Source organism: Trachemys scripta, chromosome 1, assembly GCF_013100865.1.
Source record: "Trachemys scripta elegans isolate TJP31775 chromosome 1, CAS_Tse_1.0, whole genome shotgun sequence".
In the NCBI taxonomy this organism is placed as follows: Eukaryota; Metazoa; Chordata; order Testudines; family Emydidae; genus Trachemys; species Trachemys scripta.
In genome coordinates, this window is record NC_048298.1 from 109,240,610 (window position 1) to 109,262,988 (window position 22,379).

General features: G+C 47.0%; 1 protein-coding gene across 1 annotated transcript in view; it reads left to right on the forward strand.

Moving 5' to 3' along the window:
- The window catches only part of LOC117882678 (cat eye syndrome critical region protein 2), a 128,061-nt gene extending 120,377 nt beyond the window's left edge, over positions 1 to 7,684 (forward strand). Inside the window, exons 15-19 of the mRNA XM_034781300.1 lie at positions 266 to 394; positions 693 to 1,512; positions 3,047 to 4,451; positions 5,077 to 5,182; positions 5,480 to 7,684. Coding sequence (XP_034637191.1) covers positions 266 to 394; positions 693 to 1,512; positions 3,047 to 4,451; positions 5,077 to 5,182; positions 5,480 to 5,485 — 2,466 coding nt within the window. The 3' untranslated portion in view covers positions 5,486 to 7,684. The remainder of the gene's footprint in view (positions 1 to 265; positions 395 to 692; positions 1,513 to 3,046; positions 4,452 to 5,076; positions 5,183 to 5,479) is intronic.
- Positions 7,685 to 22,379: the final 14,695 nt, after the last annotated feature.

Genomic DNA, 22,379 nt, shown 5'->3' on the forward strand with positions numbered 1-22,379 from the left:
TGTATAAAGGCCTGGTCTGTAGGATTCATAGCTGGGATATTTCTTCTGGTTCCCTGTGTGAAGGAGTAACTTTGTGGCAAGTGAGCTGTATTATTGTACACCACAGTTTCCAGCATAGCTCCTCGGAATAAGCAACTGAATTCAGTCAGAGACTCAAACAGCCTGTTGATTCTGCTAAGACGCACCTCAATCCATGGCTGCCCAGTATCTGTAGCAGCTTTGCTCTTCTGCAGAGTCTCACAGCAGCTTTCGTTTTTCTTTCCAGCGGCCAGCAGTGCCAGGAACATTTGGCCCTCTGCGGGGATCAGATCCAGCTAAACTGTATGGATCACCGCGAGTACCAGAACCCCACCCTGGAGATCCAGTTCAGCAGCACCAGCACTTTGCCATGCAGGTAAGAGCCTTGCTCTGAAATTCATGTGTACAATGTTCTAGCCTCTTAGAAGAAATAGAGTGGATCCAGAGAGCTGGGAGCCATGATCTGCCCTTCTGTACTCATGGTGTATGAGTCAGTGACTGCTGTATTCATTGGTTACAATGCCAAATGGCATCCTCTGCCTGAGGAGGGATCTGTCAAATGCTGTGAGTCACTGATTCTTTCCTGTCTCCTCCTGTTACTCTTTGTAGCTTTTCATGTGCCAGTAAGTGGTGACTCTTTCACTGAACCTGGCCTCTTTCTCTCCCTCCCACAGTCTACCGTCGGACTGAATGAACACAGAGGACACAGACTGGCTGCACCAGAGAAGCAGGTGTGTGCAGGGCCAACACATGTCTCTGCACTGGGGCCACGGCCTGGATCCCTGCAGTTTGGGCGGATGAGTGGCCCTCCCCCAGATGCCAGTATGTACCCCCCAGTGCAGTTCCAGCAAGGATTTATTCCTCCAAGGCACAATGGACCTCCAATGAGACCACCTGAGAGCTCAGAGGTCCCCCCAGGCCATATGTATAGACCATATAAATATCTAAATCGAGCGCATCCTGCTGCATGGAATGGAAGCCACAGTGCAACAAACCAGACCTCCCTGGGGCCAGACGAGAAGCCCCCGTTGAGCACAGGACCTTCTTTGCAGTCTCGTGCTCTTAGTCACATGATGGACCCTCGGGCAATAAGACCACCTCTGGCTCCCAGCCAGTGGACTGAGCAATCAAATTTCCTACCTCATGGGGTCCCTGCCTCAGGATACATCAGACCACCTGGTAAAACCACCGGTCAGAGAATGCAGCAGCCTCCAGCCTCTGTGTTTGGGGGACCCCCTCAAGTTCAGAGAGGATGCCAAGGTGGGGATTCCATGATGGACAGTCCAGAAATGATCGCCATCCAGCAGCTGTCATCTCGCGTGTGCCCACCGGGTGTGCCTTACCACCCCCGTCAGCCTCCTCCCCCGCATCTGCCTGGCCCCTTCCCACAGCTGGCCCATGTCGCATCAGCAAATGTGCAGCCTCCGAAACCGGTCTTGGGTAACGGAAACTCTCAGGATGCCAGTCAGACAGTGGAGCCAGAAAGCAACCGAGGTAATTTTAATGCTGTTGGTCTGAAGAGGCCAGCAGTCACTGTCAGAGTTGTTTAACTTTTCATTTCCGTTTTTCTTTTCCACACCTTTCCCCCTCACTATTATACACGGTTTTACTCACTTTTGATAGACTGCCCACCTCACTGGTCAATGGCTGTTGTTGTTATTAAAGGAAAATTTCACTATTTTTCTATACCAAGCAGCTCAAGCCACTCTTTTCACCTACACCAAATTGAAATGGGATGGAGGAATGGTCGCATGTAATTATAATTTAGCATTTATGCATCTAGTACTGACAGCTGCTCTCTTGCTTGCAAGGTGGTGTCATTTTGTGACAAAGTCAGTGTTGGAGCCCCATGCAGAGACTGTAAGCTAGATCCCAAACTACTTAGACTGGCTTAATACATGTTGATACATAGTTAAACATGTTAAATATTGGCTATACCAGCTTCTAAGCACCCAGATATACTTAATTTTTTATATTTATATAATTAGAAATGCAAGAATTCAAAGAGAAATCTAAAATCATCAGACTATTATTAAAGCATAAACAATTTGTTTTTTGGTGTTTGGTTTTTATTAAATTTTACTTAATATCAGTTTAAATGAAGCAGCAAGAACTTCTAGGTTTTGGATTACAGATAGCTCTTTAAAGCTAAGTATCAGAGGGGTAGCCGTGTTAGTCTGAATCTGTAAAAAGCAACAGAGGGTCCTGTGGCACCTTTAAGACTAACAGAAGTATTGGGAGCATAAGCTTTCGTGGGTAAGAGGTTCTTACCCACGAAAGCTTATGCTCCCAATACTTCTGTTAGTCTTAAAGGTGCCACAGGACCCTCTGTTGCTTCTTTAAAGCTAGGATCTTATCTTCCTTTCCACATCACACCAAGAACCCTGATCCTACTGGGCATTACCATAGGACCAATAATAATAGTACATAACATTTCAAGAGTTTACTTGGAATTTATGTAAAAGTTGATTTCCCCAAAGTGTTAGCATTGACTTTAATTTGCAGTGTGTTGACGTGCGTCTTCAATGCATGATCTGGAAAGCTGTTTTGTCGGGGTCTTCTCTAATTATTAAACAGGATTCACCTACCGCCTCTGGACCACTAGTAGCTTTGTTGGTGGTGGTTCCCAGCATGGAAAATGTGCTGGCTGGCAACCAACACTGAACATTTAAGCCACTGACCTACAAGCTGGCTAGTGACCGTTATCCGCAAACAGCCAAGGTAACATGACAGCTATGGAAAGAAATAGTTAAATATAGTTGTTCAAGAGGTGAGTGCAGTGACTTTGGGCTGACAACAGCAGGAATGGATATCAGGGACATGAAGAAGGAGATGGGTGGGAGGGAAAGAGAGGGACTGATGTTCTTCCGGCTGAATCTAGATCCTGGGGATATTTGGTAGATGTGGTTAAAGTGACAGGAATTACTAACTGGCAAATGTGCTTTAGTGGAAAAAAAAGTCTACTTTGTGAAATCGAACAAAGTTGTGATTCTTTTTTTTTTAATTCTTTCCACTTCCCCTTTTGCAGTGGAGCCCCCACCTGGAGTAGAAGAGAAGGCTCAGTGCATCAGTGTTCCAGAAGGGACGTACCCCAAACTGCTACCTCATTCCAACCCCCCCTTACAGATGGACTGCACCAGACGGAGCTTGCCGCGGGAGCGGGAGGGAGATGACTCTGGAACTAAAAATGACCCGAAGGCAATGCAGAGCAAGAGTGCCTGGCCGGCACAGAGCACCTACGCTGGCCCGCCAGGCCAGGCGTGCGTGAGAGACCTTGTGACAGCATCTGAGAGAGGGCCTGGGCCTGAAAATGGGGCTGTAGGTGAAGGACCCTCCAGTGGCAATGAGGGGAAAGGACTGGCTGTTAACATCTTGGAGAAGCCCCTTTGTCCTGGGGGGAAGACTTTGTCAGAGGTCGCTGTGCCTTGTATGGGACAGAGCACCAGTACTCCTGGTGTGGATGGAGGCTCAGTCGGGGGGGCTCCAAGCCAGTTTCCCCCTCTCTACATGCCTGGTTTGGAGTATCCAAATTCGGCCACACGTTACCATATCAATCCAGGACTGCAGGGGTTCAGCCCTATGATGGGAGGGAAGCCTCCCTCTGTGTCCCATCCACAGCATTTCCCCACTCAGGGCTTTCAGCATAATAACACCCATCCCGGTGTCTTTCCTCGGTATCGCCCCCATCAGGGGGTGCCATATCCCTATCAGCCACAACCTCCACCGTCCTACCACCACTACCAGCGACCTCCATACTACACTTGTCCACAAGGCTACTCAGACTGGCAAAGGCCTCTCCACCCCCAGGCCAACCCTGGTGGGCATCCGCCCGCCCACCCACCTCTGGCCAGGCCTTCTTTCTCAGACAGGGGGAATGTGGGTAGTCTGCAGGGCTGCGAGGCATTCAGCACTGCCCTGGCGTCCCCAAACCGAATGGACGTGGCAAGCGCCAAAGAGGTTCCTCCAGGCGATGGGCAGGATCCAGGGCCTGAAGATGAGAAGTCAGACGAATCCCAGGAGAGGCCAGAGAGTCCCAAAGAGTTTCTTGATTTGGACAACCATAATGCAGCCACCAAGAGGCAGAGCTCGGTGGCAGCAGGGGAGTTTCTATATGGGGCTCTCCCCCCGCCTCTGAGTTCTGGGATCGGATTTGGTCCATCAGCTTTCCCTCCCCATGGGGTGATGCTGCAGACAGGGTCTCCTTATGCATCTCGGCATCCAGCCAGTCATTTCCAGCACAGGACCTATGGATCACCAGTGAACGCTCACCTGTCTCGTCATCCAGCCACGAGCCAAGCCAATGGCCTCACTCAGGAGGGACCCCTGTACCGCTGCCGGGAAGAGAACATGGGTCACTTTCAGGCCCTACTGATGGAGCAGAGAGGCAGCGGAGGTGGCATGGGGGCGGCCCAGGACATGTACAGACCACCGGGGTAAGATTGTTTTCCACAAGAAGGGGGGGAAATTGGGGGACGTGATGAGTGTTGGGTACTCTTGGAAAAGGTCTAGATTTGAAATCCAAGGTGCTGGTAGGAAGAACAAATTGACAAAATAGTTCTGCTGTCATAGGTCAGGCGTCTCCAAAACTTAGGGAGAATTTCATGGCAGTCTTTTAAAGAGCACAGTAATAGAAATGAGAGAGACCGACCAGGCTGTCTTGTCCATCCCTTTACCAATGCTTTATCTTACCAATCAGAACATGTCTATTGTTTTGTCCAGTTTTACATGTCTCCTGAGCAATGGGGGAAGCCCCCTACCCCAAATTTTCACAGAGGAAACCAATCCTTCCTGCCATTTCAATGTCACTTTTCATTCCAGCATAGAAAATGCTGCTGCTTTAAGAATTGGCCTCCCACCCAAAGACAAATGCACCAAAAAAACCTGGCTTGAGGGTGGGGCCATGGCCTGGTGTGGGGGAATCCAGAGAGAGGGGCGGGTCTAGATTGAGTGTAATTAGAATACATATTTGTCTGTAAATAATCTGTACACACTATGCAGATGAGATTTATTCTTGCTGTTTTTGTGCTAAAACTGTCCTTTTATTCAACGTGGTTCCAGAATGCAAATACACCAGACCCAAGCACCCTTCCCAAAGGTGCCTACAGCAACCACATCCCGGGAGGAGCTGCCACCACAAAAACCATCAGCATTGCCTCTGGATCAAGTAAGAGCCAGCGAAGAGCAGAGTTCGGATGAGAACTTTTCTCTTTTCACTAATTAAAGAAGTGAAATATTTGGAAGTGGGTTGGGGGAAAGAGGGAAATGGAGCAATTCTGGTGGGGAGGAAACAAGACTCTCCTGATGTTCGTAGCTGAATCCCTGACTGTAGGTTATACCTGGGACAACACCTGTCCCGTCACTCGTGTTGAAGTAGTTGTACTGTGTAAATGATGGAGCCTTTTCTTTATAAAACTCCTTATTTAAGCAAATAACAGTGCAACTTTTGTTCTTCCTCTTCCAGAGCTAGTCCAAGGAAGGAAGAACCCCAAGGAGATGAAAGCCACACGTGATTTGGACATGGGGGAAGGAGGACATAGGCCTCCTACCTTCCCCCTCTCCCCAGCGGCATGTAGCTTCCAGGGTCCAGTGGAACACACTGCCTTGATGGCTCTTGTGTGTGTTTAAACATGGGATAGTCCTGGGTCCCTGGCTACCGGCTGTATGGCTGATCTCAACAGCGCAGAGGATGTATCTCAAACTAGTGGCTTGTCATGACTGGAGAGTGTGTCTCATTCAGGGTTTGGGTTGGGAGGGGGAGATCGAAACTGTCATGAACTGCTAAACTCAGGTATATTTTTCAGGGTGGAAGAGGGACAACGATGGAATTTACTTGTAGTATTAACGTGTGTGTTTGGAGCTGGATCCAGTTTACAGAATTTACCTGTTGCCTTTTTTAATAAATTTCTGTTGTTGGTGAATGTATTGTACATAATGGGGGAGGGATGGGACCCAGCTTGTAGTGGACGTAGCACTGGGGTGATCCTTAACTGTTTACAATCATGTCACACAAATCTTTCAGGGCAGGGCAGCGGGAGAGATGGGAACTTTGCAACTTTCTATTCCTCCCCTTCCTTCCAGTCCTCTAGAGCTAAGACACAACCCTGTAATTGATCACAGGGACTGCTCAGGAGCAAAGCATGGCACTCTCCTCTTCCACTCAGTAGTTGAGTGCACTTCCACCTCCTGCCATCATGGGGAACAAGGAAACCAGGACCAGGAACTGAAAGTCTCTCATAGCATTGTCCTCTTAGGCATTTCTGGTATGAGTCATCTGGGTACCAGCAAGTGGCTAATTATTCATTTGTACCGTAGTCCTCTTTAGGTGAAGCCAATGCAGTTTGGAGGAAGAAACATGGAGTGGTATCATGGAGGTGTTGTCTTTATTGGAACAAGTAATTGTGCTAGCATATAATACCCCTTAGAAAGGAGACAGGAATAGAGATATCCCCGGTTTTCTCTCAGTGTAACTTGACTATTGTCATCTTTGGTGAAAGCAAAGCAGAAACAGAGTCCCTCTTAAATTCTGAGAACTCCCTATTTCATGTGAAATAGGAAATGGAGCTGCTTTAGGGAGGGTCTGTCTGATGCAACGCGAACAAGTTGTCAACCTGTGACACCAGCTTTGGACGTTTTGTAAATTAGTAGATAAATGTGAATCAGAAATTATTTCTTCTAGCTAGAGTGGTTAAGGGGCACAGTGGAGGTTGTGGAGTGGGGCAAGAATGCCTCGGGTTAATGCACTAGTCTTTCCTGCTAGAACTTACGTTTAAATCTAGCTTTGATTACAAATTAAATGAGTTTGGTGGGGTCTTATCCTTGCCCGTTAGAAGCAGGTATTTGTCCACATTGTAAAGCCACCAAGCAGGCACAACTGTGAGCCTTGGAGACAGGACTAGGTCTGTGGGGCGAGAAGGGAAGGTGTTGCTACATTGGTGGCCTGATGGTGTTGGTATAAGGCATGCTGCTGGATAGGACTGCGATGCATCAGCAGAGCTGCATGTAGCATCCCTGCCCAGCACCTGTGACTGTCCTGTTACTTCTTTTATCCACAGCTTTTGTGAGCTTCAGAAACTTGCTGGATTAAAAACAAAAATTCTTGAAGCTGTCCGGATGAGGAAAGAATAATGTTTTAGTGTATGCCACTCTTCCTAGTAACTCTGGCTGGTCTGCTGCTGTGATACTGTTTACCTCTAGTAGTGTTTTGTCAGGTTCCAGGCATTTCCCTAACTCTGGGCCCACAAACTTAACAGGAGTTTAAGCGTCAGTGTACTCTGCTACCCAGACACACACACTTGCAGTGGTATTCACACTAGAATCAAATAGGCATTGAGTGGCAAGTGTGTTTCTAAAATGCAACTCTTCTTACTCCATGTTGAAGTCAATCTGTGAATTGTCTGCCCTCTGCTTATAGCAGTGCCCTGATTATTTGGCTTATGCCCGACCCCAAGCCCTCATACAACTCCGAGGAAAATTAGTATAAATTATTTGAATATCTAATTACATGGAACATCACGTTAGTAAAGTGTCAGTTTTAATTAGTCTTTATTCTGTTCAGCAGACAGGGAGCAGCTATCCTTGGCAGTGTGGTGTAGGCTAGGACAGGGGTTCTCAACCTTTTTCTTTCAGAGCCCCCCTCCTCCCCAACATGCTATAAACACTCCACGGCCTGGGGGAGTGCGGGGGGGGGAGGGGAGAGGAGCTCTGGGCTTCAGCCACAGGGCACTGGGGCTCAGGGCTTCTGCCCCACAGGGCACCATGGCTTGAGGCTTTAACCCCATGGGTGGGGGCCACATGGCTTTGGGCTTCAGCCCTGCTATTGGAGGGGCTCGAGGCTTCTGCCACGGGGTGCCAGCGCTCGGGGCTCTGAGCATTCTGCCCTGGGCCCCAGCCAATCTAAAGCAGGCCCTGCTTTGCGGACCCCCTGCAAATGGCTCACAGACCCCTATTGAGAACCGCTGGGCTAGAACACAGGAAATGGAGCTGCAGCTAACCGCTGGAATGAATGGGAGTTGGGCAATCTCTTCCCTCTGAGAGAGAGGCTTAGTCCCATTCACTGAATGGAAGTACTGAAACAGTGTCAAGTATTTATAAAAAGTGAAGTGTGCATGTGTGGCCACATTCCCAGATAATAAACCTGGCTGGCAGGGAAAGTTTTAAATACAGCAATTATTCCTATTCAAAAACCTTTGGTTCATTGTGGATATAAAAAAAACTAAAACAAAAGAGCACATTTAACAACCAAGAAACTCTAAATATAATTTTATGGCCAAACATCTGAAACTCTGGAAATTGAATTCAGATTCTACAAACAACCCCTACTCCAGTACGACCCGGGCCCTGTATAGGATGTAAGGTGGCAGCTATACCAAATATTTAAAGTACTTCCTGTAAACTCCTCTTTATCTTTGTAGGATAGGAGGGTTTGTAAATTGTAGAGAATGAGATAAAGCACTTGCATCTGCAGTTAGTACTAGTATTGGAAATGGGGTTCGAGTGGAGATCTCAGTGTAAATGGAGGGTCCGATGTCAGCCCCACATCAAAAAGGGGCAGAGCTGCATATGATGAGACTAGTGTGGTTTGTGCTCTCTCCTTAGAGAGGGTTGTGGAATGGTAGATAATGCTGAGTGTTTGAACACCATACACAGAGTGTGAGAGATCAAAGTCTCTTGACCTAGTGGAAATGTGGGAGGGAGGAGGGACAAGGGTGATCTGTATCCAATGAACAAGAGACAGGATGGAGTAGCTAACTCCATTCTAGGAAGGTCTGTAGGTGACGGCTCTTATGTAGCATGGAGTTAGTATGTTATTGGATTATGGGCTGCTGTAACGGGGCACATCAGGGCCGTAACCAGGGTGGGGCAGCTGCCCAGGGCGCAAAGCCACGGGGGCAGAAAAATGGGGCAGAGAAATGCCAGGGAAAAAAAGGCAGGGGGCGCAAATATGCTTTCTGGCCCCAGGGCTAAAATGTCTACTTACAACTCTGGGGCACCTGGCTTATATTGGAAATATATAACAGGAATCATGATTGGCTACAGTAACAGGAGTAGGGTGTTCTGGGACAGAATTGTTTGTGGAATCTTAACTCTGAATCTCCAGCTTTTCAAACAGTTTGTTCATAAATTGTTATTTCTATTACAGTATTGCCTAGGAATCCCACTCAGGGATTCCCCCAGCCCTTGAGGCACTGTACAGCCAAATAATAAAGAAAACAGCCTTGCCCCTGAGAGCTCACACTCTACATAATAGACAGGATACAACAGGTGGGAAAAAACAGAGTCAGAGTGGACTAGGAGAATGAAGGAACAATAAAAAGAATAAAGATTAGTGGAAAAGCAGAAGTTACAGCTCACCACTTGCCTAGCCAATGCCAGGCAGGAGTGATTTTAGGCATCTTTGCAGAGAGGTTTTTAAGGAGGGTTTTAAAGAGAATAGGGAGTAGCTCTTTATGAATATTGACAGGGTATTTTTTTCCATGCATCGGTGAGAGAATTGTAACTTTACTTTAAAATTTCCTGACTCTTGAGCATTTGAATTTTATCACTGCTACACATCAGTAAGGTTTTTAGCAGATCATAGAATATCAGGGTTGGAAGAGACCTCAGGAGGTCATCTAGTCCAACCCCCTGCTCAAAGCAGGACCAATTCCCAACTAAATCATCCGAGCCAGGGCTTTGTCAAGCCTGACCTTAAAAACTTCTGTATCAGATGTACAGTGGGTTGCAGTTCTTCCTGATTGGGCCCCTAAGCACTACTGTAATACAAATGAACAATAAGTAATCCCTCTTTAGAAAGCATATTAAACCAGTGATATGTGGAAACTTTTTGTAGCTACACTACTTCAGGTGCAGAGAACAGGTTTTGCTATAATTACCAATGTGGGGTAAAAACAAGGCTATATAATATTTAGAATAGATACTGTGCTGAAAGATCTTGTGACCACCAACACACATGACATAGGTTTCAAACTGATCCTCATGGCTGTAAAAACTACGACAGACCCTTGGACTTTTTTGTTTCATTTGTTTTGTTTCATTTTTCTGTGAGTAATATGTGGTGGAGCCCCAAGGATGTTGGACTGCCCTTATAAACTTGAGTGTAAGAAGTCTGCAACCTGTGGCTGTGCAGTGATTAAGCTTAATCCAATGCAGTGTGGAGTTTATGAACTCCATGGAGGGCCAGTAAAAACATAAGAAGTAACTTCAAAATGAACCGACCAAACCACCCAAAAATAATCAAGGCACCAGCCCTCAATCAGGACAATATAGTAAACCAAATTTGGAGTTTCTAGCTGAGCTGTTTGATAACTCCAGAAAGTGTGAGGAACCTTTTTTGGAAAAGCAAACTTATGTTTTTTGGTGTCAAGTGGTCGCATCTGATTGACACCTTGCTGTATGACTCCCCCGATTTTCTGAAACATATCTCTGACATAGGAGCACCATGTGTGAGAAATCTCAAGTGGATTAGTATAATTTTTGCAAAGCTAGCTTCTTGGAGGCTAGGAGGGGTATCAAAATGAATGGTTTAACAGAAAACTAGTCACGGCCTTAACTATGGAGAGAATGTCTTCCATGTTGCTGATGAATGCAAGCTTTCCTGCAGCTTTTCTTCCTTCACACCGCAGGCCCTCCTCCGTTTAAAATGAAAAAGGCAGTAATTAGACAATAACCTGTTGTATTTTCCCTTCTGCTATTCAGTCCCTTCATAATCTGTAGGTCATTAGCTGTGTCTTTATGCCCAGCCAGGATTGTTTCCATATCCTTTATGACCTCATCCTGTTTCCAGTTGGCGGTGGGGAGACACCTCTCTAAGGTGCTGCCTTTCAGTCACTGTGCAACAATACTCTGACTTTGGGGCATGCAAAGAACGTGGTTAGGTGAGGAGAAGATGCAGAATGAAGTCATATTTAGTGCTAAACCTGCAGTTCCCATCATCCCCAGAGTACTTCAGAGAATGAACAGTGGCACTTGTATGGATGCTAGTGGTTCCTACTGCATAGCAGCGGTGCAGCTGGATCTAGTTTAATAAAACCGCCCTGTAAAAACTTTACTTCAGCCCTTTGGTGTGGAGGGCTGCTGCTGTGTATTTCCCATTCTGCTTTATGCACACAGCACTAGTGGTTGAACAGCAGGTGTGTGAGCACTGTGCCCTCTCTCTAAAGCTGAGATTGAGATGGCAGGTCATGAAAGTGTTGTTGCAGCTGCAGGTCATGTGATGGGCTTAATAGCTTGTGCATATTGTAACCGAAAAGGCGTCTCAAACACTGACCTTCCAGCCTTTCCCCATCTGTATCTGTTTAACATACAGATGGGGTAAAGCACATTCCAGCTTTGCAGGACCCCTGCCGCCCATGCGGAAGGAAAATACTTTTAACTGGCACATAATGAACCTACCATTCTTGTTCCCTCCACTCTCCACCCCACCAATCAGGAAAAAAACCCTCTCTGCTTTTCCAAATGCCTTTGAATAAGAACTCTCCTGGTGAGAGCTGGGCTAATCAGTCCCCTGTGTGTGGGAAGCCAGGGCAGTGTGTGTTTGGTGGAACTGAGAATCAGGATCCAAGTGTGTTTTCAGTGCCTGCGTTGGGTTTAATGAGCTGCATGATGCTACATCCCTTGGGGCAGCCCCCCTTCCTGTCACTACCGTGTTCACTGGCAGTATTAAAGAAGTGGTGGGATGTTGTAGACAACACTATTTACAGCATATTGGTTTGGATTTGCGTCATCACATTCCAGTCATCTGCATCTCCATTGATGAAGTTCTTCCTCCTTTTGAAAATGCAAATGGAATGGGCGCAAATCAGTGATGGGGCCAGTCCCAGATGTCAAGGGAAGAGAGACAGATCAGCTGTGTGAAGGGAACGAGAGAGCTGGGTCCATCATTAGAAGGGATGCTGGCCGGGTGTGGGGCCATTACTGCAGTACAAATTATGCCTGGATCCCTTTGGCAGGAAAGCAGGGACCTTTTAAAGTCTAGCCCTTTATTGAATTTAATGTAAGTTAGGTGAGCTAGCTGCCATCTGCTACTGAAGAGCCTTCCCCGGAGCCACTCTGGCTTTTTTCAGTCAGAAGGCACTTGTCTCCGATGCATTTCGGTTACCCTTGCATGCTCTCTGTCTACATGCATCTTCAGAGGGGAGAGGAACCAGTCAGGAACTTTCCTGTAGGCTCGTTTCAAATGGGTGTGTGGAAGGGTGACTCCTGGCGACTGCTGACACACACTGCTCTGCACTGCTCCTCTTCCCGGTGCAGTTAGGAGCATACAGTGTGTTTGCATGCCCGGGAGCCTGGTACAGTTTGACTTTACATCGAGTGAGGAGTTGGGGAAATCCTTTGCCAGTCTCCATTTTTCTGAAGCTGGGTCATGCTGGGGATTGTATTATTGTAAGTTTGTAAAGAATGTAATTTGTCTGTTTGGGGAAAGATGGGGCCTTTCTCTTTCTAGGTAAGGCTGCTATTTGTTGGGAGAAGGGTGGGGTCCAGTGGCCTTGGGCACAGGACCCTGGCCTTTGTCAAACAACTGTAACTGCTCCTGGGCAACAGGACTGCAAGTTGCTGCCGCAGCAGAGACCTCCCACACCAAGCTGTGAAAATAAACCGTATACGAAAATAAACGTATAAAGCTACGTATTCCGGGGATCTGACTCATGCAGGGCTCTGCACTGCAGCATTTGGCTGGATGACAGAACTCTCCGCCTGTGCTGCATTACACCAAGTTTACACCAGGGGCAAACTCACATAGGACCTACTACACAGCTCAGCAGACCCATATTGGAAAGTTGTATTTGATGTCCTAAAAGCATCCAATTTGAGAATGGCGCCTGATGAATTCCTCCCCTAACTTCCCATGTGCGTCCCTTCTCCCCAGCTGGGGCTCAGGTACCTCACTCTAATGCCTTCTCCACTGCTCCTGGAAAGCCCTGGTCTTAGTCCTCCCTGCCTCGCCCTGCCCATGGAGCACAGTGTCAGGGATTCTTCTCTCTCCTGCTGCTGCAAAGCTGTGTGAACTTTCCTGGTCGATACTGGAAAGGGGAATGCTATTTATTTTTATATTGTGTATATTTTGTCTTGGTCTGCTGATTCCCTTTGTTCCCCGAGAGCGACAGTTACCTCAATAGTTAGTTTAATACTGTGTGTTGGGTAATTTTTTTAAGAACTTTTTTAAAAGCTTGATCCTTGGAGGTCTGTAGATTTATTTCCATATGAATTGGTTATTTTGTATAAAGTACATTCTTAAAATAGCAACTGCCCTTGCTGTGCGTGTATTTTGTCTCCTAAATAGTCTTCCTATGGAATCTGGAGTGGTGGGACTGAAGAAGTGCTTCTCACAAAGGCAAAGCGTTGAACTGTAATCAGCTAAGGTCATGCCATCTGGAAAAATGTCCTCAAGGTCATTTATAAGAGCACCTGGAAAACCAGCTGGGCAGCTGTCTGGGATTTCCCATTCCTTAATGTAACTGTCTGCATATAACTATTGAATTATGAAATTAGAAGTGATGTCATCTTATCTGTCCCATGAACCAATGGAGGACTATTTCCTATGCTGTAATGTTTTGCTCAAGCCAGTTTTTAGTCTCACATGATGGGATTCACCTCTTTCTTCTAAACCCTTCTGAAACAGTTCGCCATGTAACTGATCTTAATGCTAGTACATTCCCTGGCGCTCGTCCTAAATCTTCCTTTGTCTTTAAAAGGGCAGAGAAGGTTTGAAGGATGAAATTAAGCAAAGTCCACAAGGCCCAGCTGCTTTTAAAGGTGAACTAAATTTCACTTCTTTGGTTGTCTTTAATTCTTTCTAATGCTAAACATGCCAAGAGGACGGAGGCCTGGATAGTTCAGGGGATTGGTAATGGAATAGGAAGCCCTTCAAGCTGGAGGTCTCTGTTTTGAATCCAGACTAGATCCAAAGTGACAGTTAGCGTCTGCTGTCTGTTAAACAGCCTCTGTGAAATGAGGCGGTGGTCGTCGCAATCTATTTCTAGTAGGCGGGTGTTCTCATGACTGACAGTGCTTTGGTTGACAGTTTCAGCACTAAAGCTGAGAACTGATCTTACACATTCATACTTAAAGGTGATTCCTCAAGGTATATTTTGGGAAGCTTGTTCTTGTCATTCCTGGAGCTGTTCTCTGGATAACCAGTGAGCTTGTCTGTTGATCCAGCAGCTTTTCATCAGTACTAAATTCACATTTAAAAAAAAAAAAAAGACTACCAACAAATCTCAGAGCAGTTGATAACTGGGTGGGAGGGGGAGACTCAGGCAGCATTTTAAGATGTAAAGCACTGCCTTTCCTGTTCCTCCAAAGCTGCCACTCATAAAAGCTCCCTTCTCTCCCTGAGGGTTATAGCAGACATTGTTGCTCACGTCTTCTTACCTACCACACCTGCCAATGTCAGGTACTTATGCTGACACTGCTTGTTTTCCCTTCCCTTGGGAGCCCAAGCTGGTTCCTGCTGGGCTGCAGTCCATAGAAAAAGATGTGAGGCTGCTCCTGAACCTGACTTTCTGATGCTGCAGTTTGGTCACTACAGCTGCCCCTTGGCTTTGAAAAGAAACGAGAGCAGAATATTCATTGTTGAAGCTGTCTCTGCACTCGCATGGCCGCACTGTGCCCTCAGCAATCAGACTTTTATAGCATCTCTTTCTCTGATGTTCCTAAGGACTCAGAGTGAATTAGCACTACGGGGTTGTAGGTGTTGTCTTCATTTTAAAGACAATGGGGAAACTAAGGCACAGATTGTTTGCTCAAGATTAAACCTGGGAATAAAAACCCAAATCTCCTGCCCCACTCACTGTCTGCTCCTGGGGCATGTGCATGTAGCTTCCTTTGACCAGTTTATCTGAGGGCAGATTTTAGCCCCAAGTGGATAAATTAGGAATGACTTACTACATCGTTGGGGCTGTCTGTACCTTTGTCTAACGTTATTAAACCTGCAGAAGTCCATACTGAGTCACTGCTAACAGGCTGTTCAAAGAACCCCTGAGTGACAAAGAATGTCATGATAAGCTATAGCACTGAATCATGGATCAGCCCATCAGAACAACATTTCCCATTTCTGCTGGTGCCAGCTGGCCTTCTGTCTCTTCTTGGGGCAAGGTAAGTGAAACGGTCCACCACACATTTCCTGACAGCAGCCTCCAGACACTGTGGCTTCTAATGGGGTTTGTTCCTCTAGGTTGGGGGTCTCTGTAAGGGGAGATCCATTCCCCTTGCTCCCAAGTAGAGAGCCAGGGGTCATTCTGTCACATTCTCACCCACTACTTCCCTGGCCCCGGCATGTATGGTTCAGAGGTCGGGAGAGAGTGAAGCTGGAGTCCAATTTAGGAGGGGAAGGAATTCTGTTGCTTCCTCGATCCCAGGAAGCTTTTGAGTCAGAGGGGATTTGGGGAGGGGGCTGGGGGGATTCTAATCCTCAGGCTAAACCAGCTCTGAGCTGAAATGACACTAATTGGAACCAGTCCCTGAGAGGGGGTGATAGTGGCTCTAAAGGCAGCAGAATATTAAACAGAGACAAAGCTCATCTGTTTTATAGAAAATGCCACACTCTAATCTCTACAAGCTGCTGTCATGTGCTTTTGACAGGGAATGTCAGCCCAGGCCACGTGCTGGTGGAGGGAATGAATAGCACCCAAACTCTGGTTCTTCAGCCTGCGCCTTTCTAGTTTCTCCTCTGGGCTGCATGGGGGTGGTGGGGTTTTTTTTTTGGGGGGGGGTGGGAAGAGCAGGGTTCCCTGTACAGAGAACAGCTTGCAGATGACATCTGAACAGACCACTCTTTGACAGTGGTGTAGGTCCCTTCTACCTGAGAACTGGGCTGTCCCCCAGGCTGTGCCTCTTGACTGCCCCTCCATTTCAGCACAGCTATCAGCTATGCTAACCTGAATAAGGGAGGCCTTTTAAAATTGAGTGTTTATTTCAGTGCCCAGTTTGTCTGCTTCCAAAGCCAGCCTTGTGGGAAGCCCCCTGGGCTAGCTTTCTTCCAGTAGAACATGCATCCTAAGCTGCTCCATGAGACCACAATCCCCTCTCTTTCAGATCTCTCAGCATCCATCCTACTACAACACCTACAACAGAGCTGTCAGAGGCATTTATTATATACAGAAATTTGCTTCATCATGGTGTGCACAAGTCTTTGCTGAATGACCATGTAATTATTGCTGTAACATCCCCTCACTACTGTTTTGATGATCTCCCCTCCTTTAGTGTGTCATATTTAGAATTAGATTGCCAGGGACTGTCTCTTCTTTCTAGTGGGAGGAACTTTCGCCTGCTGGAAAACTTCTATTTGACTTTTCCCTGTAGTACCGATCAGTGTAGTAGTCTAATGTGTCTTAAAGAAATGGGCCGGATCTGAACCCCCGCTTGAGTTTTTGAGAAATGGATTTAAATTCTGTAGGTCAGACCTTCCTAATTCACACTGAAACATAGCAGAACCCTTCACCACACTATCTTGCTACTTCATAATGTGTAATATCTGCCATACACACTGTATCCTGAAATGTTACATTCATATATAAGACTTAATTTCTCCCTCTGTTATTGAAGAAGAAGAGAAATGTGGTGCATTTGGATGAAATGGTGAAGCTGAGAGACCTTAATAGTGGAGAGACAGACCAGCCTTATTGCACCACTCAACTGCACATCACTATGTTATTCTGGAAACTCAATAATACACACTGAAAATGCATTGGCCTCTCCCCAACCAGACTTTTCCACAAAGATCCAAGAGCAGAGCTCATGTAGTACTTTTAGGTGATGATTTCAAAGGCCTTTACAAAAGTGGGAAAGTATTAGAGCCAGTCGGGAATTTTGTCAGTTTTTTTAATGAGAAAAGCATTTTCCACAAAAATGATTTTTTTCCACAGGAAAATTTAGATTTTGCTGAAACTTTTTTCATTTTTCCATGGATAAAATCTAAATGAAATATTTTGTTTTGAATCAAATTGACCTGAATCATAACAATTACATTTGCTGAAACTAATCAGAATAGATGTCAAAATGAAACATTTTGTGTCTACCTGAGCTGCTATAGTGCCCATGGGGGTTGTAGTTTGCATCCTTCATGCCCCTATCAGGGCCGGCTCTGGGCACCAGTAAAACAAGCTGGTGCTTGGGGCGGCACATTTTTAGGGGCGGCATTCTGGCGCGTGCCATGCCGCCCCTAAAAATGTGCCCCGGCTGCCCTAACTCACCTCTGCTGCTGCCGCTCGCGCGCCATAGCGCGCGAAACAGCTGATTCGCACGCCGTGCCCGCTCAGGATCTCCCCCTCCCTTCCAGGTTTGAGAGCCTGGGGCGGCAAAAATCCTAGAGCCGGCCCTGGCCCCTATTCTTCTTAATGGGCTGGGCTCCCTGGCAGGACTACATCTTCCATGACACACTGCCAAGTCCTCTCTCTGGTTTGAATTGCATTAGGAGCATAACTTACTGCAGTGTGTCATGGGAGGTGTAGTTCTGCTGGAGAGTCCACCCAGAAAGGAGAGTGAGGGCATGAGCTACTCAAACTGCAGCACCTATGAGGCACTGTGGCAGCTCATGAGGATGCCAGTTTGTCCAACTAAGCCAAAATAAACCCTTTCAGTTTTGTTAAATGAAAAAGTTTGGTTTTGATTGAAATGTTTCATTGTTTCCCAACTGAATTTTTTGGAACTTCACATTCCATGAAAAAAATTAATATTTTGGCTTTTTGTCCCAATTTGAGATTAAAAAACAATTTTTTGAAATATTGGCATTTCTTGGGCAATGGAAATCGTGATTTTTTTCTTTTTTTAAACCAGTTCTAGAAAATATTCTTGTTCTACAGTCAGGGAGACCAAGGCACAGAGAGGTAAAGTGATTTGACTAAAGTCACACATATACCAAGCCCCTGGAAGAGTCAGAAATAGAACTCAAGTTCTCCTGACTCCCAGCTGTATGTATGTTCAGTCCATTAGAGCACAGTTTCCCCTTTAATGTTTTTACAAAAGAGAGCACGCTGAAGTATTTTGCATAAAATTACTGACACTAAACACCATTTGGTACAAAACAGAACAGGGCTGGTTTTGTTTTGCTCCCTGAGCCTGTATGGGCCTCCCAGGCATTACTGCAAATTGAGAGTTTCTGCTATACCATGAAAACAGTCTTAAAATCAATCCCCAAAGGGAGAAGTCCCTCCCTGCAAATGAGTGAAGCTTGGCAGCTCTGTGCATGTTCTCTGAAGCCCCCGGTGGAGAAGAAAAGGCTCAGGTCTGGATTGGAAGGAGGTAAATGGGCTTTTGGGGAGAGGATGAGCATGGGAAGGGTCAGCTTGGGGAGGGGGGGTTTGTAATGTGATAGCAGCCCTGTGGCTTGACGTCTCTCCAGCTCTTGGCTGCAGCATTTCCTTTCTGTTTGGGTGGAGCTACCCCTGCTCTCCCAGCAGCACCAGGAAACCACATGTTCCCTGCCCACTTAAAAAAAAATTATTTCCATAACACACTTTCAGTAGTTAGGGATCGTAAAAAGTTCACCCTCTCTTCCCAAATGCACCAATTCTTCTGTGGCTGGCGGGCAAAAGTTGTTTGCAATTTCCTGGGGCCTTGACCTTTGTGTTTTGACCATGGCACAGGAGAGGAGAATTGCAATCGATCAAACCCTGGCTCCTCTCTTGACACACAGAGGGAGGGGAAGAAGGAGGGGGAAGGGCCCCTCTTCCCCATCTAAGGCAGTGTGGGCAAAGAAGGATTTTGCTAAACACAGAAGGGCTTTGCAATTGAAGCTTTTTCAAAGGGTCAGCTTTGTCCTCAGTGTAATTACTCCATTGAAGTCAGTGTAGGGTTGCCAATTTTGGTTGGACCTATACCTGAAGAGATTAATCTTTAATTCCTGGAGACTCCAGGACGATCCTGGAGGGCTGGCAACCGTAACTCAGTGGAGTTGTTATTGCAGGGGTAAACCTGACCCTTTGTGTCAGTTGTTAGTGTGAGCTTTCTCCTACCCCTAAGGAGACTGTACTGCAGTCACGGCCAGCACACCCAGCATGTGCCAGAGCACCAGCTTTTAGGCCCTACTTTATATTGTTTGCATACAGTGGAGACGGCTGCCTGCTTTCCCTCCTCCTCGGTGTGAAAGTAACTTAAGGGACTTACTGGTATGCAGGGCCAGGGTCCTGAGCAGGGGGGGGGAAAGGGGTGCTCAACTAAAAGGGGCGTGGCTTCGGGCGGAAGGGGTGGGGCCTTTAAAAGGCCAGGGGCTCTGGCTGCTGTCGGATACCCTGGGCCCTTTAAATCACCACCGGAGTCCTGGGGCTCCTGGCTGCCGCCGCTACCCCAGGGCTTCGGTTGTGGTAACAGCAGCCGGGAGCCCCGGGCCCTTTAAATCCCCGCCGGAGCCCCATGGTGGCGGTGGCCAGGAGCCCCAGGGCTCTGGTGACGATTTAAAGGGCATGGGGCTCCCGATACTGCCAGGAGCCCCGGGCTTTTTTAAATTGCCGGCCTGTGGAAGCTGACCCCTGCTGGTTTGGTCAGCTGCGTACTGGTTCTTGCTGATACACCGGACCGGACTGACTTACTTTCACCTCTGCTCCTCCTTCACCCACTCAATCCACGATGAATGGCAAAAAGAACGTTTATTCTCTCAAACCTTCCTTCCTGCACTAGCTGTAGGTGTTAGATGGGGTCACAGTTTCTTCAGCCTCCCTCCCTTGGGCCCAGGTTGGCTCCTGGCTGAGATTTTACAGATCCACAGTTATTTCCTTAGAGCCTTGATGAGCTGGAACAGGGAGGAGTGCAGTCGGACTTCTGGGTTGTCTTGTCTGTACAGCCAGAACAAGCGGTCCCCTAGGCAAGCAGAACATTCAGTCTCAGTAGTGTGCCTCAGGCTATGAGGCCTGGACTGTTGTCTCACCATGGCTGGGGCAGCACAAACCTTAGAGCTGGAGCTAAGGGCAGCCAGCCAGTGCCAACAGGTTATACCACAGGTGGGGACTCCAAGCTACCATGCCCCAGGGAGAAGAAACAAGAGTGGAGCTGCCTCTCTTCTTCCAGTGAGGGAGACTGGACCATGATTTGCTGAGTCAGCATGGGACAGCAAGTTGTTGCTTTTATTGCTTGTGCTGAAGGCCGTCCCTGCTGCCTTCCCGTTGGCAATGGAAATTATCAGAATGTGTCAGCAATGCCCTTAGGTTCCTTCCAGCAAACGCTTAGCTATACCCTATTTATTGGTGGGGTCCTTGTTGTTTCAGGGCAAACGTAGAGATGCCCCAACCATGCTCCTTCTTTTAAAGCTCCCTTCCCTGAAAAGATCAGTTCTGGACAAAGATCCTGTTTAGGGTAGGGCATAGGCTGAGGGGGGAGTGGATGTCCATAGGGGAACTGGGCTGAACCACACTCTTCTCTCACACTTTCTTGGGGATGCATCCATGCTCTAGACACACTGATGTTTCCAGTGCCCTTTAGCTTCCGTAGGGTTTTAGAACATTTGGCACCATGGGGCTCTGGAGTGACAGGGACTCTTCAAAATCTGTCAGTCTGGCTCCTGTTTTGGCTATTAGACTCAATGAGAGTTAAGCAGGACCTGGTATCAAGTAGTTAAAGTAAAGGGTTGGAGGGCAGGAAGCAAAGAGGCAGGAGAGAGTCCTAGGGTCTAATCTGAGGTTGTGAGTCTCAATACTGATGGTTTAAACTCCAGTGTCTGCCACTCAAGATCCTTGTGCCTTCACCACTGCAGCAGGGAAATGAGGTGAAAAAGAAACCAGGAACCTTGCTGGGGAAATACATCCCACCCCAACCTGCCTTCATGCTAACGTTCCCTGGAGTAATGCATCACAGAACCATAGTCACCCTTGCACAAAGTATCCCTGGGAAAATGCATCACAGCCATACCTGCATCTGAAGCAATCTTTCTTGGGGAAATACAACCCACCCATACACCTTAGCCAGGCTTCCCTTGGAAATGTGCATCACACTCCCACACGCATCTCTCTGATTTGAGCGTCCCTGGGGAGCTGCATCACACACACGCCTCCCTATGTCTGATTAGAGATTCCCTGGGGAAACTGATTCTTTCCCATGAATCTCTTAGCCAAGCAGCCACAGGTTCATAGATTTTAAACCCAGAAGGGAGCATTATGATCACCTAATCTGACTTCCAGCAGAACAAAGGCCATAGATTTGCAGTGATTCTTCCATCTAGCTCAACAACTTGTGGTGGAACTAGGGTGTATTTTCTAAGACAACATCTAGTCTTAATCTTTTGTCTCTGGAAGAATGCACTACAAAAAATGTATTTCAGTTTCTTTTTAGTAATGCACCTTTCCTGAAGGGGGGAAATCTCCTAGCACAAAAATTACAATTCAGTGGATGGAAGTCACTGGGAGCAGGACTAAGTGAGGATGAAGAGTTGTTTGGAATTGTAGAGGAGAAAGCAGAGGTTGCCCAGAAAGGCCCATGTCAGTCAAACTGGTCACGAAGTCAGAGAGCCCCATCATGCACGACTCTCATAAGTGACTAGGGACAGCGTGGGGTTTGGGGACCAGATTTGCTGACACATTTTTGTTTATCCTACAGGTAAACTTCAAATATCTCTTAGGAATTCTCTACGGTTTGTTAAAGTTTGTTAACATCCTTCTGAAGCCATTGTTGCATAGAAGGCTGAGTGCTGACTGGATTGATTCCCTGGATCAGCTGACTAGCCCTTGAATATGGATACCAGGCCAAGTTTCTGTAATCAAGTGGGTAAAAGAAAACTACCTGTGGGTGGGAGAGACCTACATCTACAAGCATGTGAGGAGTTTCAGAGTAGCAGCCGTGTTGGTCTATATCCGCAAAAAGAACAGGAGTACTTGTGGCACCTTAGAGACTAACAAATTTGAAGTGGGCTGTAGTCCACGAAAGCTTATGCTCTAATAAATTTGTTAGTCTCTAAGGTGCCACAAGTACTCCTGTTCTTCATGTGAGGAGTGTAAGCATCAAGGGCTGAAAGAATTGGTTCCTGTGGAACAAGAGGGAATGACTAGGAGCCATGGGATGAAATTAGAAAAAGTGGAGGCTGAATATCAGGGAGTGCTTCCTGATGGCGAGAGCTGTTTGACTATGAAACAGTCTCCGAGGGGAAATGGTGGAAGCCCCATAGCAAAGGACATTTAAAACTAGAGTGAGGAAATCCCAAGCCAGCAGGGATAGGGACTGACTGGTCTAGCAGGTCTGTGGTTCTGTTAACTGAATGATTATAGCCTGCCAGTTGGGTGGGGCTCAGCAAAGTGGGAGGAAATCCAGCCTTTGTTAGTCTAAAAACCTGTTTTAACTTTAGGTTAAAAACCTAACAGGCCTTTTTGTGTGAGATGTGCCCCTCCTCCACCTATCTGTCCCCACCCAGAGGGAAAGCTCTGGCTGGAAGGGACCAGGAGTGA